Source organism: Amblyomma maculatum, chromosome 10 (assembly GCF_055883805.1).
Source record: "Amblyomma maculatum isolate TAMU_Amacu chromosome 10, ASM5588380v1, whole genome shotgun sequence".
Taxonomy (NCBI): domain Eukaryota; kingdom Metazoa; phylum Arthropoda; class Arachnida; order Ixodida; family Ixodidae; genus Amblyomma; species Amblyomma maculatum.
Window position 1 is genome coordinate 95865807 of NC_139353.1, and position 16880 is coordinate 95882686.

The 16880-nt window shown below is 43.7% G+C and overlaps 3 protein-coding genes across 8 annotated transcripts in view; 1 reads left to right on the top strand and 2 right to left on the bottom strand.

The window, feature by feature from the left end:
• Window positions 1–1471: 1471 nt before the first annotated feature.
• Window positions 1472–10427, top strand: LOC146177051 (uncharacterized). Its single transcript, XM_084581445.1, has 11 exons — window positions 1472–1482; window positions 1865–1921; window positions 3026–3085; window positions 4035–4094; window positions 4352–4411; window positions 4659–4718; window positions 5975–5979; window positions 7302–8042; window positions 8264–8906; window positions 9707–9830; window positions 10089–10427. Exons 1-11 carry the CDS (start codon window positions 1472–1474, stop codon window positions 10425–10427), a joined length of 2160 nt encoding a protein of 719 aa, XP_084437571.1.
• Window positions 10428–11915: 1488 nt separating this feature from the next.
• LOC146177052 (THAP domain-containing protein 11-like) overlaps window positions 11916–16880 on the bottom strand; it is a 59869-nt gene continuing 54904 nt past the window's right edge. For 5 of the 6 annotated variants that reach the window (XM_084583076.1, XM_084583074.1, XM_084583077.1 and 2 more), the window contains one exon: window positions 11916–15203. In XM_084583076.1, the coding sequence (XP_084439202.1) occupies window positions 14113–15203 (1091 nt within the window). In that variant the 3' untranslated portion in view covers window positions 11916–14112. The remainder of the gene's footprint in view (window positions 15204–16880) is intronic. The other variant, XM_084583078.1, reaches the window with a different exon arrangement.
• On the bottom strand, window positions 12964–13966 carry LOC146177053 (uncharacterized). Its single transcript, XM_084581446.1, has 2 exons — window positions 13819–13966; window positions 12964–13556 (listed from the first exon to the last, which is right to left on the bottom strand). Exons 1-2 carry the CDS (start codon window positions 13964–13966, stop codon window positions 12964–12966), a joined length of 741 nt encoding a protein of 246 aa, XP_084437572.1.

Here is a 16880-nt window from a genome sequence, read left to right on the forward strand (position 1 = left end):
TGCATCAATGTTGCCTGTTTGGGCTGGACTGTGACTTGCCTCGCGCTTGCAATGTGAAGCGGTGGGTATCCGTCGACGTTAGCATTTATTTTCTTCGCGAATGACTTACCCTCGCAAATAATGGCATACGCCAATCGCAAGTCTACAGGGCAGCACTGTGCTGTGTATGGGTGTACCAACAACCAGCGGAAGAGAACGATTTTGGGGACTGAAGTGTGCCCACAACACAGCACTCCGCGGGAGCACTGCCGATGTCACATGTTTACATTGCACCGGTTTCCTGCATCACCCGATCTGCGAAGGCAGTGGATAGCTGCAATCAACCGCAAAGATTTTGCAGTGAGTTCGTGGTCGCGGGTTTGCTCACGACACTTCGTCGGCGGAATGAAGACCGACGTGAACGCTGTGCCCGCGCTGCACTTGGGCTACCAGAGAAAGGTGAGTTCCTCGTTTTTGCTTTGAAACGCGAACATTCTGATTTTAATTAGCGTTCTGATTCTCTGTAGGTGGTTACGGGACGGCGTCGCCTGGTGAGGCAAGAATACATACCGCCAGCTAAAAAGGTACTCAAGTGAGCCATTCCAATGGTCGTTATAATGACTTCTGCGGCTTGTTTTGCAGACAAAACGTGAACTCCACGAAGAGACTGCAAGAACATCTGACGGTGGGCTCTTAGATTCTGGACACGAAGCTCCAGAACACAAGGTCAGTTTTGGGCCGATGTTAACAACGCTTGAAAAAAAAAAAAAAGTCGGAAGTGGAAAAGTTGCTGCGTTAGCGACAGACTGCGATATAGTTAATTGACTACATGATGAAATTAGGCCGAATAACGAAAAATACAGGGAGCAGTGAAGACACTCTGGCAAGTGCTACTCAGTGGCTTTTGATTTAGTATTTCAGCAACTGATTTTTGTGCAGTGGGAGCACCTCAGGCAATAAATACATGACAGTGTTAGAAGCCTGCAGTGCACAGGGAGAATAGCAAATAAGTATCTCGTCTTAGAGAAAACGGCAAGTAAAATATTTATTTTATACTCCAGGAAGGCCATATCTTGAATGGACAATTTCATACGGGACTTTCAAAATACTTCCAGCCACTTTGTGGGACATGCACGCACCCCTCCACAACCTCATCAAAGTGTGCACTGAGAGATCGATAATCTGACTCCTGGAGCAAGTTCGATTCACTGAGACTATGATGAAGCTCTTAAATGTATTGCGCTTGAAAGAGCTGTCATTACTATAACTTATATACCAGCATTAATCTAGAGAAATATTGCTGTGCATGAGTTTACTTTTTCAAAATATGTTCCGATATGGTAACAGAGAGCTTAGTTTTGATTTTCAATTAAGGGCGAGGATATAAGTTTTGACCATTAGCTGCGTATGCATGGGAACAATCGGTGTAAGAGCACAAGGATACTAAAAAAATAACAAACATACAGTGCAGTTTTCTGGATCCGAATTTGTCATGTGGTACAGGTGGGCTTGTTGGTTTTGCATGATGAAATAAAGCGGTCGCGAAAATGCATAAAGTCTGTCACTGCAGAGTGCGGAGGGGCAATATTTATTTTGTGTGCGTGTGTGTGTGGGGGGGGTCACTGTCATGTGCTGCTGCACTGCATGCTTGGTGCAAAAACCTTCGGGTTGCTTATAATACAGAAGGCGCTCATATCTGACTCCGACGATGTTACCATTCAAAGTACATTTGAGACCGTAGATCCCCATGATCGACTGTTTACATCACTGATCTGTGCTTCCTATTGATTTCCACAGATTGTCGTAGATGTAGGTGGCAGTGATACTCCTGAAGTCACTGCCAAAAAAAGGGTATTTCCTTATCAGGCACTGTTTTCTTTGGCAGGAAGTACCGAACACAGCTGAAGCAGATGGTACAATGCAGCATCCAAAACCCGATGCCGTGAGTAATACCACAGAATTTTCTGATAGCAGTATGCTCTTGGTAGTATGCCTTTTTTAAGGGGGATCATTTCTAAAAAGATGTTCCAGTGTCATACGAGAAAAGTAAATAGAATCCAACATATGAAGTCCCCTGAAGGCATAACATCTTCTTTTGGCACGCTTGGCTTTTATCATTATTGCAAGTAATACACACTATAAAATAAACACTCATATTGTTTTTCCAAGTGCACCACACAGCAGCCTACTGGATGGTGTTTATCTGCAGTTCGTAGCTAGGAAGCAGAAATTCAACTTCAAGACGCGAGTGCTTCTATGATAACTACGAGCAAATCATTTGTATATTGCCTTTCAAGACAGCAGCGATCAGTTCCATATTTAGTTCTGAAATCCTCATTAACAGCTAGTGTAACCAAAACAAGATCATGATGTTGCTTCCATATCTACAATGATGCCAGCTTCACCAGTGGTTAAGGTAGTGTTTATGGTAAACAGTAAACTGTTCAGAACAATGACTTAAATGAAGCTTTTGCAAAATATACAAGCCAGGTTATGAAAGTATTCCAGAAATTCCCATACACCCTTCTGTTAAGGAGCACAAGCGGATGGTAAACAAGTTCACGAAACAGACACACTGTAAGTTACTAAAGGGCTTTTTATAGTCTTTCTTCCCACCACCCAGTAAGAGCACAAATTCACCGAATATTTTCTTTCCGTTCAAGTTATATGAAGATGACTTTATATTATAGTAATAAATTTACATTAAAATAATGCTTTCAGATTGCTTACTACATAATTGACAAGATTTTACGTGCCCTTTCAGGCCACAAATAAAAGAAAACCTCAGCTGGCCAGTCTTGATATTAGCCTATCAAAGCCTAGGAGAAAATGGACTTGTAAATCGATTCCTTTCGTGCCACAGGGCATAACTGCATTTTTTTTTTCAATTCTCACAGAGATGACACCAGACAGTGACATGCTCCTGTTGCTGGAAAAGTGTTTATCACCACCTTGCTACCAACAAGCAGCATAGCTCCTACTGCCCATGAGAGTTTAAGAAGCTTTTGTACACAGAGTCGATTGACTATGGGATATTTTTGTGCAGCAAACACCTGAGGCAGGAGAAGCATGCTGTCAACATTTTGATGGTGCAGATACTTACACTGTAAGTGACCAAATAGCTCTGTATTGTCTTTGAAGGTTACAGGAGCCTGTACCATTGATAGACAGCATAATATCTGGCAGCTGACGCGTGCATGCTATTGCCTTTATATTCTCAGTGACAGCAGTTTTTCCTCTAATAAAAGAGGAAAAACTGACTGCCAGAACCGCACCCCAAGCTCACCAGGCAACAACAGACGATCCTGCGCCGAGCGCAGGCGGGATCGCTTGCACATCCCGTATTGATGAGCCGCATGTACCCTGCGGAACACGACATGCTCTGTCCTTTTTGTAAAAAAGAAAAGGGCACCCTGCCGCACGTTTTGGCAGAATGCAAACAACTCAAAACCCCCCCTCCTCCCCTTCCCGCCAACACCCCCAATCCCCAACCCCTTGAGCGATGGGAGACCTTGTTGTCCAGCCCCGCCCTATCGATCCAGCTCGCACTGACAGACAGGGGCCAGGAGCTGCTGGAAACATATGGGTCCCGCAACTAGGGAACCACCCCGTCTGGTGCAAGCATGCACCACCGAATTATTTCGGGCTTAATAAATGTTGATTCCTCCTCCTCTAATAAAAGAGATGCCTACACAAGATTATATAGCATTTTGAAAATACAACAAGAAGCTTTTTGTACAACAAGCTGATTGACTATGGGATATTTTTGTGCAGGAAATGCCTGAGGCAGGAAAAGTAGGCTGTCAACATTTTGATGATGCAGACACTTGCACTGTAAGTGACCAAAGAGCTTTTTATTGTCTTTCAAGGATACAGTGGTCTGTGCCATTAATAGACACCATAATATCTGGTACCTGACAAGTGCATGCATTGCCTTTAAATTGTCATTGACAGTAGTTTTGCCGCTGATAAGGGACGCCTACAATAGAGTATAAGACATTTTGAAAACACAACATATTTTTAAAGAATCTTGACTATGGGTTATATTTGTGCAGGGAACGCCTGAGGCAGGAGACGCAAGCTGTCAATATTTTGAAAATGCAGGCACTTCCACGGTGAGTAACCATGAAGATTTTTATCATCCGCCAAGGCTAGATGTGTTCATATCATTGATAGACACCATAATATCTGTTAGCTGACAATGCAAGAAAGGCAAAAGCTTGGTATGGCGTTTTTAATTCACAGTGAAAGTAATACTGTCTCTGAAATAAAAGGGAATGCCTGGCATAGAGTTAATAACATTTTGAAAACACCTTACAATTAATGAAGGTGCAATACAACATGCTGATTGGTGATGACATTTTTCATGCAGGAGACACCTGAAGCAGGACAAACAGGCAGTCAACATTTGGAAGATCCAAACGCTGCTGTGGTGAGTAACCACAAAGCATTGTCTTGTCTTTTAATGCTCCTACCAATAGTGGACACCGCAATATTTACTAGCTGCTACTGTACAAAAGACAAAAAGCACGCTCTGGCTTTTTATTCAGTGACTGAAGCTTTTTTCTGACAACAATGTTGCCCACCATGGAATGTAAAGCATTTTGTGAACACATTTTGTTCTGATAAATGAAGGCCTGCTTAATGAGGTGATTGACGATGCAGTGTTTATTATGCAGGTACTGCCTGAGGGAACACATGAAGACTGTCAGCAGTTTCGAGCCGCACACGCCTTCACAGTAAGTATCCATGAAGTATTTGCCTTGCACTTTTGTGGGAGTTAGTTTACCACTGGTAGACACCTACACTGATGGGTAGCAGTTGCAATAGCCTACATGAGGGCATACTGTGGCTTCATCCTCATAACAACGCTTTTACCACTCACAATATCGGTGTGTACTGTACAGCATAAAGCGTCCTTGGATAACACTTTACTCAACCATGATGCCCTGGTACCCCGAGTTAGTTGACACTGTGGTGTTTTTCATGTAGGTATTGAATAAAGGAGTGTGAGCAGACAGTAAACCATTTCGAGACTGGATACTTTAACAGTAACTGCCTACAAAACATTTTAGTTATTCCATCTCAAACGCTCCACATGTGGCTCTCGACCATCAACAATTTCTCTAAAAAAAGTCATGGTAGCTGTGGGTACATATAAAGAATAGTAATTTGCCAGGTAAGGTCTTGCAAAAATATTTTTTCATTGTCTACGCACGTCTTGAAATAGATGCAAATACAGTCATTGGAAAATATATATATATTTATATAGCACAAAACTTGATTCCCATTTTTTCCTACATCTTCACATGTTCCTTTGCACTCCAGTGTAATCCACAGATGAAAAATATGTATTCAACAAATTTTGTATATATTTTAAATTTACAAAATTCTGCTATTTGTGAATTTATTTCAAAATCAGTATTGCTTTTTAGGCTCAATATTTATTTGGTAAGGTATACCAGAAGGAAACAAATTAATTTGAATCATGAGCTGTACTTGTTTCTAGAAAAAGTAGCAAATATGTAAAAAAAAGCCGCCGTGTGTGTGTGTGTTTTTTTTTTCATACCTCTTCTCACCACATTGTCCTTCCCCAATGCAGAGTAGCATGCCAGATATTCATATTTCTGGTCGACTACTCTCTCCTTTCCACTCAGTAAACAGATCTATCTATCTAAAGTAGAAAATACGCAAAAAATACAATCTTCCTCAACTTTGGGAACAGATTGCATGCCTGGCGGCCCACATAAAAAATAAAAAATGACTACATGGAGTAAAGTATATTGTCTTCTAGCTCGTGCTATTTTCTGAAAACAAATCTTGCTTAAAGGAAGAAAATAATTTTTGAAGTTGAACGGCCACTGCAGAGTGCACGATGCTGCACCGGCTTACTGCTATGATGCTGCAGCTTAACTGGTCATGCTGTAATCTGGCCAAAGTGCCACCTCGCCTTACATGGCAATAAAAAGGTCTCTCCCATGTTCATTTGACTAAGATCAGGTAAGCGGCTTGTGCAAGAGGTCTCGTGTTACATTTTCAAGTGGGCTAGGTGCCCAGTGTTTATCTCAAGAAAGTACTCATGACTAGAATTTTTAACAGAGTGGCTGTCTCTTCATTTTTTTCCAAATAGCCTGCCCTCAGCTGGAAGAAGCATAAATATGAGTGATGCATACAGCTAGGCTGCTCTGACCAGCTCAGGGGACTCTTGGATAGGAAAAGTCCGACAATTTTATACAGTGCTATAGGTGTGGGAAGTGCTGGCCTCCTATTGCCATAATTTCTAATAAACTTGATTAGTGGCTACATAACTACAGCTACTGCAAGACGACCTTTCCAACTGACCTCCAATTATCCTATCGTGTGCTATCTGCAGCACCTTTATTCCCACAAATTTCCTCGCCTCATTCACCTACCACTCTGCTACCCCCTATTATATTTGCCTTCTCTAGGAACACATTTTTTTTTTTGCACAAAAAAAACCAGTGGATACCTTTGCATCCTATTACTTGCACTGTCAATCAATGCTCATTTCTTATTCTGATTGCAGCTAGGATATCTCTCATGTTTGTTCTCCGCTCAACCTGCCTTCCTGTCCCTTAATCCTATGCCTGTCACTTTCCATTCCATAGCTTGCTGCTCTGTCTTCAGTTCAATTTCAAGCCTATTTGTTAACCTTCAAGCTTTTGCCTCATTGGTGAGTATTGGTGAGATGCAATTATTAAATACTTTTCTCTTGAGAGATGCTGAGGGCCCACTAGATATTCATCTATTAACTGTGATGATCAGTATCAGTAATACAGGTGATATCCTAAATGTTAAAAAAAGTAAAAGCATGGCGCATTTTATATTTTTCAATATCACAGTCATATGTCAATATGCAGGAAGTTCCTAAGAGACTGCAAGGCACACTGGCTGTACTAATGGAGTCTATCATGCATGCATTTATCGCTTATTGAATCTACGCTGCAATTTTTAAGTAGGTTAAGTGTTGTGTGCACTAACGATATGCAAAGAATTACCTATGTGCGCACTGGCTTCATGGCACCAGGACACTGAGAAAAGTTACATTGCTCAGTGCTGCGGCAAGTGATGTTTTTGAACCAATTACCGTTTTGAACTTTTTTAATTGCTTGTGGTCTCAGAACACCTGTTTCAAAACTAGGTGGGTGCACGCAGCAATTTTAGTATTAAGGATAACACAAGTGTAAAATATCGAATAAAAGCACAAAGCATCCTCAATAAAAAAAAAATTGTTTCATTGTTTGGACACTTATGCCACATTATTTTTGTGGCCTCTAAATACAGCTGTATTCTTTCAACAGGTCTCAAGAAAAGATGGGAAGATCTTGGTCACAATGACCACACCTATTGTAAATCTGGTCTGCAGTATGCCTTTGGAAAGGGGCAAGTCTTGTCATCTAACCTGACAGAAGAGGACTGCCAATTTTATACAGGATTGTCAAAGCCCGCATTTGACAGCTTAGTCAATGCTGTAAAAGTTGAAAGCAGCAAGACGTTCTTAAGGCTCTCAGTAGAAGACCAGCTGCTGCTGACGCTAATGAGATTGCGGCTTGGTCTACTTTATGGGCACTTGTCAAGGATATTTGGCATATCAGTTTCATATGTGTACAAACTCATGCACACCTTATCTGTGCTGCACAAGATCATGAAGAAAATTGTAGTGTGGCTGCCACGGTCGCTGATCAGAAACAGCATGCCAAAATCTTTCACCGAGAATGGCTACGAGAAAACAACCTGCATCATAGACTGCTCCGAGGTCTTCCTTCAGAGGCCAACGAAGCTCCTTGCTAGGGCTCAAACCTACAGCAGTTACAAAGCGCAAAGTACGGTCAAATTCCTGACCGCCATTGCACCGAATGGCTATGTGATGTTTGTGTCACCTGCGTATGGTGGAAGAGCTTCGGACAAATTTATAATGAGTGAAAGTGGTGTTGAAGATTTTCTAGGCCCAGGTGATGAAGTAATGGCTGACCGAGGTTTTGTGCTAAGCACAAATCTTGAAAGTCAAGGTGTCAAGCTCAATGCGCCAGCTTTCACAAAAGGTAAGCACCAAATTTTGTTCTATTGCACACTATTCTTGCAGGCTAGTTGGTTCATGCCGAAGTCAATGACTGTGCGAATAGGACGAGGACAGGAGACCATGGATGCAGTGTACCCATGGTGTCGCATTTTCCGGCCTCTGGTCCTTGTATTTGCGCAGCTTTAGCCTTTTTCTTTCTCAGACTACACTAACCTGTTTGGTTTACCTACTGCTTCTTTACAGGAAAGTCTCAGCTCAGCGAAAGTGAAGTAACTCAAACCAGGAGAATTGTGTCAGTGCGCATACACGTCGAAAGGGCCATAAACAGAATCAAGACATTTAGAATATTCAAGCAAGCCCTGCCAATAGATCTCTCCCTGTTTGCAAACAATGTGACGTCAGAGGGCGTGGTGGGCGTGGCCTGGTGGGCAAAACATATCTTTCCCGGTCAGGCCTACAGCGGTGTGGGCGCTATGGAGCTGTCGGATTATGTGCGCTCACTGCCGGAAAATGCTCGCCAACGCTACTTAGAGAAATTACAGGTGCGTGGCACACAGTATCCGGACCCCTACGCATTAGGGAACTGGAAGAACGATCCAAAGTGCTGGCCAAACGTGCGCTTCGGAGACGTTTATGTATACCTTGTTAACACTCCCAGCCCGTACAGTGTGGATGCGTTGAAGTCGTACAAGTCTCTCAAAGCCTACGGCCTTGCGATGGAAGGACATGTTCGCACGGTTCTCATTTCTGACCTGGACACCGAGTGCTGCTTCGTAAAGGCCATGGTGACACCGTCCCAAAGGACCACCGCCGAGCCCTACGAGGCATGGGCGCTTGTGGACCAAGACTGCAGCGTTCGCACGGCGCACTGCACCTGCATGGCGGGGTGAGTTCATATTTACATATCAAGTGCAGCAATGAGCAGCTGTTGTTACCGAAGCGGGCTCGTTCATTTTTTTTTCTCTTTAGTTCGTGTCCCACTTCTGCGATGAATGCGTCCGTGCGTCCAGGACCAAGAGAAAGCATCGCTTTGAGACGCGTTGTGTTCTCTTCTCTCCAATGTCGACGCGCTTCTTTCTTGTGTTCTAGAATTTGCACTAGTACACACTGTTGTCAGATAAGGCCAGATGTTGGCGCAGTAGAATGGGTTACCGATACGGGCAACGTTTGTCGCAGAAGCGAAGCATACTGCGATTCCGTTCTGGAGCGTTAGTGCACTTGAGCAAAGGTGTTGCTTGAGTGCATTTTCACGGTGTTGCGTGACGTAGGCCACCTCGTTGAATGCGATTGTTTGACCATAGGGCTGGAGGGTACTTCGAGGAATCAGTGACGTCCTAGCACGTGAACGCGCAGAATTACGAATAATGTAACCACGCGTAACGAAATGTCCAAACCCGCCCTGTCTGTAGTGAAAAAAAAAAAAAAAAAAAAAAAAAACGAGTCTTCAATGTTCGTCGCATAAAGTTCCTGTTGTTTGTTCTTATGTACTAGTAAGTGCCTCTGTAGCGCGAGTATCTAACAAATGCTGTTGTGCCATTTATATAAACTTGTAGCACTTGCCATCGCTGTAAAACTGTACTGGCGAGCGGAGTAGTCGCTTTCTGTACTTAACATTTAAGATGCATATCAAATATTAACAAGTTCTACTTGGCTTTTGAGTGATTTTGCTACCATTCCTTTTTGCAGGCTTGGTGAAGTGTGCTGTCACGTGGCTGCCCTCCTTTTCAAAGTTGAGCTGCTTGTGTCTTCAGGACATGCAAGGTCATCTACGTCCCAGCTTTGTGCCTGGAACAACAAGTTCCGAGAAAGTGTAATGCATTTTTTTCTGTGCTTCTTAGTCTCGTGAAATTGTACATAATTACTTTGTATGAACAGGTGTTAGTAGGAGCATAAGCAGCAGCTTAGTGAATGAATGCTAGAATGATTCCTTTCTTAGCACACAGATAGGTCATTGAAGAAAGGTAGGAAACGATCCTCATCCTCATTAATGTCAGCTGACTGAAAGTGCCTTACTGGGTATGTATCACAATAACACTATGCAAGTAATGTATTTTGCTCTATCCTAAAGGTTCAGCCTACCCGCCTGAAGGACCTGGTCATCGTCAAACACAAGCCCGGAAGGCCATCAAAGGGCGTCAAAAGACTGCGGTCGGTTGTTCACCAGACAAAAGCCAAGTACCCTGCGTCGCTGGATTCACTGCATGCCATTATTCCTGATGCTGCAATATTTACGGCATTTGCCAAGTATGTCGTCCCTGATGAAGACACAGACACTGCTGATGAGTGCCAGGGAAGTGCTGACCTTCCCGAAAGCTTGTATGCACTATTTGACCCGCACTGGGAAGAGCTTGATGATGATGAGAAAGCCAAAAGAATTGATTTTTTTATTGAACAGAAGGATAAGTGAGCTAGAAGTTGTCGAGATTGAAGCACAGACCAGGCAGCAGAGAAACTGTATTCAGTGGTTTGAGCAGAGATGTGGCAGAATTACTGGGTCAGTCATCGCAAAAGTGCTGAAATGCAAGAGTGCTACGAGTGCAGCACGCCTCGCGGTAAATATTGCACAGTCTCCACTGGTTCAGTATCAGTCGCGCCAGAGGAAGCCGCAAGCAATCAGATACGGCATAGACCATGAACATATTGCAAGGCAGCAATATATTGATTACCAAGTGCAGCACCATCAGGGCTTTAAATGTAAAGATGCAGGGCTCTGCATCTTTCCACAATGGCAGTATGTTGCGGCCAGCCCAGATGGGTTCATTGAGTGCAGTTGTTGTGGGCGTGGGGTGCTGGAGATAAAATGCCCCTACAAGTATAGGGACACAGTAATAAGTGATATCAGGGACAAAGCCTTTTACCTTGATGAGAACCTGAACCTCAAGGAGAACCATGAGTACATGTTTCAAGTGCAGACAGAGTTGGCATGTGCCAATGTTGACTATTGTGATTTTGTTTGCTGGGCAAAGGCAGGCTTTCTGATTGTCCGTATTCAAAGGGACCACGTTTTTTTTGATAAGCACATGCCAGCTTTGCAGGCATTTTGTAGGAGTGCAGTGCTTCCACAGCTACTGTCAAGAAAGAGCAACCTCGAGCATTAAGCAGAAGTGACCAAAGGGGAAATCGCCTATGCAGAATGAAAAAAAAAAAAAATAAGGGGACACACAAGCTCTACTTTTAAGGGATGCGATGTTGTTATTGGCTGCCATCTGCGGCTTCTCTTGCGGATCCTCGTTCGATTATATGCAATTTGCTACTAACTTAATCTCTGATCCTTTAATTTTTGTGTTTATGTCGCATATTCATTAATATAGTTGCAAGCTGCCGAGTAATTTGAAAAAGGCCACTCTACGTAGATATCTATAAAGCCCCACTTTAATAAAGCCCTATGAACGTGCCTATGTGACCCAAGAGTAGCATGTCTTACTCATAACCCCAGGGTCCTCGAAGGTTTGATTTCCAATTTCCATCTTTCCCACCCATCTGAAAGCAGAAGTCCCAGTTGGCAGCTCCCGTCATGTAATATAGTCTCATGACCTCGTATAAAACCTGCCGGCCAGTCAGTATGCGGCCATGTCACCTGCCAAATACCATCTGCCATAGCCATGCCTGTGATCTTTTGCTGAAATGCCCGCAGTAGAGATTTTCTGCAAAATGGGGCCTTTCGTTCGGTGCTTCCTCGGGTGTTTACTTCTTAAATGGCTTGCTCGAAAGCTTTATCATCGCTGCTCTGTAGGGGGCGCACGTGAAGCTAAAAATACGCGTTGTGGCATAAACTGATGCGCCAGATGATGGTGTGTGTACTGATATGACAGTACAGCGAACATTCAGGAAGTAACATATTCAGATATACCTCCACAAAATCCGAAAAGTCCATCGCTGCAAGTCATGGCACTTGTACTTGCAAGAATGGGCTGTGGCAGCAATACCTGTATTTGTTATCTGTGTTTTCTACGTTACAAGAGCATTGTTTGCAGTAAGAGTGGTATTTTTGAAATTAGGAGCTGGTATTCTGTCGACAAAAGCAGACTTCGTTTTTCTCTTCAGTGTCCAATTAATGGTTCGCATTTGCGGGCTGCTCTTGTTGATCTTGGTTCGGCTCCTTTAACACCTTCGCATTAAATAAGTGACGCAACACAGTGCATTTGACGAACCACATTTTATTTCAATGACATGTCATATATTGCTGCTGTGTACAGAAACAGAAATAAACAGATTACACACACCAAAAAGGAGTCATTATTGGCCAGATGAGAAAGTTCCTTCACCATTTTCAAACTAGGAATGGGCGTTCTCGTAGGGGTGCAGCATGGGTGCTGCTTTGGCTTCTGTGCTTTAACTGAGGGTGAAAACTGTCGCTTTCGTTCAAAAGAGGCACTCTATGAAATGTTCGTTGCAGCTCACACAGCAGCTTTTGGCAGGAGATGTGTCCCAAGGAGGCGTTATCAGTAGAGTTGGCAGACCAGAATTAGTTATGGACTTGAATACCTTCTTTCGTTAACAGGAGAAATGAGTGTGGAAGAGCCCCAGTAGGGAGACTAAAAATGAAATAAGCTTTACATTGTGCGCTCATCTGAGCATCATGCAGCATATAGAGGTGCTTATCAAGATGAGATATAATGACAAACAGGATGGCGAGTCAGAATATGAAGAGAAAATGGAAGAAAGGTAAGGAATGACCCTATCAACAAGTTAGCAGTAAAGGGATTCGGGATCTTGCCGCAAGGCAGATGTTCTACTTTAACCGCAGACGATGGCCTTGGTGTTAAAATACAGGTAAGAACAGAACTGGTAGAGCTGTAAAACCTGACATATGGGACAATAACATGAAGCAAACTGAGCATGCTCGAAGCAATGCAGGTAGCCTGAACTCTCCAAGAGAAAGCTTGGCGTAGGCAAAAATCAGATGTATGCGAAAAGAGACGAGGAAGGCACGGTGATCACCACTATGACTCTAGGTAATCGTTCATAAAATAGGGGACTACGTTTCGAAGGATGCGGAACCTCTTCATGCGTCCTATGGCTTGTTCCACTCTGATGCGGCGGCGGGAAATCTCTCGGGATTCGTTTACCTCTTTTTGCGGCAACTGTCTTTTTCCCTTGGTGAAGGCTGGTACAATCAGCTCTTCAGCCACAGTGAACCCTCGGTCGGCCATCACCTCATCTCCGTGTTCGAGCTTCTCGGCGAAGTCCGTGAACAAGACAAGCTGCTTGTCGCTGATTTTTCCTCCCCAGCACGACACATACGATACTAACCCGTACGGGGTTATTCCTACCAAGAACTTGAGGCTGGTCGCATTTTTATAGCTTGAGAATGTTGTGCTTTGTGCTGTTGATGCACTTGCTCTTTCAAGCCGGACTTCAGTGCTGTCGATGATGACCCTTACATTCCTATATTTCCCTCTAAATAGTTTTGGTTTGCATGTGTGGAAGGCCACATCGTCTGGCCACACAACAAGCCCCTTCAGCTCAGCCACCAACACAGTGATTGTTTCCTCAAACAGCTTGGAGATCGAGTTTTTCCCTAGACCAAACAGGTCTGCGAGGAAACATAAGTGCACGTCAAGTCTCAGCCTCATGAGTACAAGTAGCACCTTGTCCTCTGGGTCAAGCACCTCGTTCCAGGGCTCTTCGATGGCATTTTTGTATAGGCTCACTACCCAGAGAAATGCTTGTTCATTTGGCAACCCGGTATAATAAGCAACCTTTCCTGTCGCACCTGTGATGGCAAAGTATCCCCACCTTCTAGGGGCCTTCATTCCTTTCTCCTTCCCGCAGAATTTTAAGTTCATTTACGAGACTCTCAACATGCTCCTTGAGTTCGTTGAAATCTTTGCACTTAGCAAGGTATTTTTCTTGCATGCACTCCGGTAGCTGACGCCACCGCTGGTACCATTCTTGTTCGGGCTCATTCAGGCTTGGCGTTGAATGCAGTGGTGGTGCACTCATGTGAGTGGGTCTCCCTCCTGTTACTGACACACGGTGAGTTACGGAAAATGTTAAGGTAAACGCTACAAGAGAAGAAAAGAGCCGACTGGGTCATGGTTCAAATGAGAGCTGTTTCAATATGTATTATGGAGTGTTGAATCTAGCCATTAATCAAACCGTGGCAGGAGGTTCGTTAAAGCGGCAACCAGCAGAACAATGTCGTCTAGGTAATCTTTCATAAAATAGGGGACTACGTTTCGAAGGATGCGGAACCTCTTCATGCGTCCTATGGCTTGTTCCACTCTGATGCGGCGGCGGGAAATCTCTCGGGATTCGTTTACCTCTTTTTGCGGCAACTGTTTTTTTCCCTTGGTGAAGGCTGGTACAATCAGCTTTACACCTAGTGTTGCTAGCTCTTCAGCCACAGTGAACCCTCGGTCGGCCATCACCTCATCTCCGTGTTCGAGCTTCTCGGTGAAGTCCGTGAACAAGACAAGCTGCTTGTCGCTGATTTTTCCTCCCCAGCACTCTGACACATACGATACTAACCCGTACGGGGTTATTCCTACCAAGAACTTGAGGGTGGTCGCATTTTTATAGCTTGAGAATGTTGTGCTTTGTGCTGTTGATGCACTTGCTCTTTCAAGGCGGACTTCAGTGCTGTCGATGATGACCCTTACATTCCTATATTTCCCTCTAAATAGTTTTGGTTTGCATGTGTGGAAGGCCACATCGTCTGGCCACACAACAAGCCCCTTCAGCTCAGCCACCAACACAGTGATTGTTTCCTCAAACAGCTTGGAGATCGAGTTTTTCCCTAGACCAAACAGGTCTGCGAGGAAACATAAGTTCACGTCAAGTCTCAGCCTCATGAGTACAAGTAGCACCTTGTCCTCTGGGTCAAGCACCTCGTTCCGGGGCTCTTCGATGGCATTTTTGTATAGGCTCACTACCCAGAGAAATGCTTGTTCATTTGGCAACCCGGTATAATAAGCCACCTTTCCTGTCACACCTGTGATGGCAAAGTATCCCCACCTCCTAGGGCCTTCATTCCTTTCTCCTTCCCGCAGAATTTTAAGTTCATTTACGAGACTCTCAACATGCTCCTTGAGTTCGTTGAACTCTTTGCACTTAGCAAGGTATTTTTCTTGCATGCACTCTTGTAGCTGACGCCACTGCTGGTACCATTCTTGTTCGGGCTCATTCAGGCTTGGCGTTGAATGCAGTGGTGGTGCACTCATGTGAGTGGGTCTCCCTCCTGTTAGTGAAACAAAAAAGGTCATAAGTTGCGAACCTGCACATGCTTTAAGGGGGAGCTGCAAGAGGTTTTGAAGCAAATCTGTTTATGCATCAGATGCATTTACAACATCGTGCTGGTAGACCCAAGGACTACAGACACTGCACATAAATGCATGCCATTCAAGAAACAAAATATACAGTAATGCAGGCAGAGCATATAATGCTTTATTCCATGCTCATAGCATTATAGCTTTATTATATGATCATAGCATCATTATAGAATTGTAAGCTAAAATGCTTTTACGTTGAGAACAAAGTACTACTATCTAAAGGAAAGAAAGCAGCTAAAGACTACAACTGGAAGTTTGTTCGGTTGTCACAAGGCAAAATTTTGATGCGTAGGGCAGACAACTCCACTTTTCTGCACATCACAAGTGAAGATGACTTGGCCAACGTCGTGTGACTGTTCTTTTTTTTTTTTCTGTCGTTCTTAGCATGACATTTTTTCTGTTTCTTTTGACATGGCTTTTACGTTTCAACAAGTTGACGATTTGATGCGTAATAAAGGTTTTCAATTTTCCATTGTAACATGCGAAGCAACCTAAATAACTTGATTGTAATCTGGTTTTGATGTCATAGCCATGAGTGAAACTTGGCTCAAGCGTGGTGAAGCAGTCTCTTTCCCGGGTTATAAATTTTTATCCCAGCCACGGAATACATGGGCAAGGGGAGGTGGGGTAGGGATGTTTGTCAAGGATAGTGTCTCCTACCAGGTAATGTGAGTGGCATCTATTAGTTTTGAATGCATTGAAACCCTATTCATAAAACTTCAGGATGGTTTGATAGTTGGTGTGGGGTATCGGCCACCAAACACATCAATAACGCAGTTCCTTGAGAAGTTTGAAATGATCCTAACAGAATGTTTTCATGGGCGGCGCTCTAATATTGTCATAATATTGTAAGCTCTAATACTGTAAGAACTTTTTAGACATCCTTAAAAGTGCCATTGAACAGAGCTCTTGCATAACTCTTGCATTGTATAACAGCGGGCAGCTTCCCGCCGCTCCTTGCAGCAGGGAGAACCGGCTGAAAGGAGCACTTTTGTCCACCAAGCCCGGCGCGCCCCCATCGTCACGTGCCTCCCTGATGTCACATAGTTTGCAAACAGGGAGAGGTCTATTAGATTGTTTGTGTTAATTTTGAAGTTTTCCTTTACAAGGTCTGCAGTAACATTGCACTTGTTTTGTATTTGGACCCATCACTAGCCGTAAAAGCTATGGGTCCAACCAACTGTTCGTGTACATTTCTTAGAACAAATAAAGAAAAAATAGAAAAAAAAAAGTATAAATGCTCTGTGTTGAGTCAACACAAAGCAGCAAATAAATTTGCAGTTATGCTTAATGGTGCTGTCATTACCACAACCTGTTAGCTTATTGTTTGCCCCCTTTTTGCACAGTAGAACATGGCTACAAACTTCACAGGAGCCAAATCATTCCTTCTGCTTCATATCTTGTTCATACTCTTTCACGCCATTAAATATCTTGCATACTGCTGCCAGCAAACATGGCACAAATGCTTGAGCAGTAGCATGGTGTCAGGACCAGCAGCCAGTGCTCAGCAGAGCGAAAGTAATGCCAAGCCACGGATTCAAGCATTCACGTTAACTTTGCGGGCGGCAGTGTATGGGATGACAGCC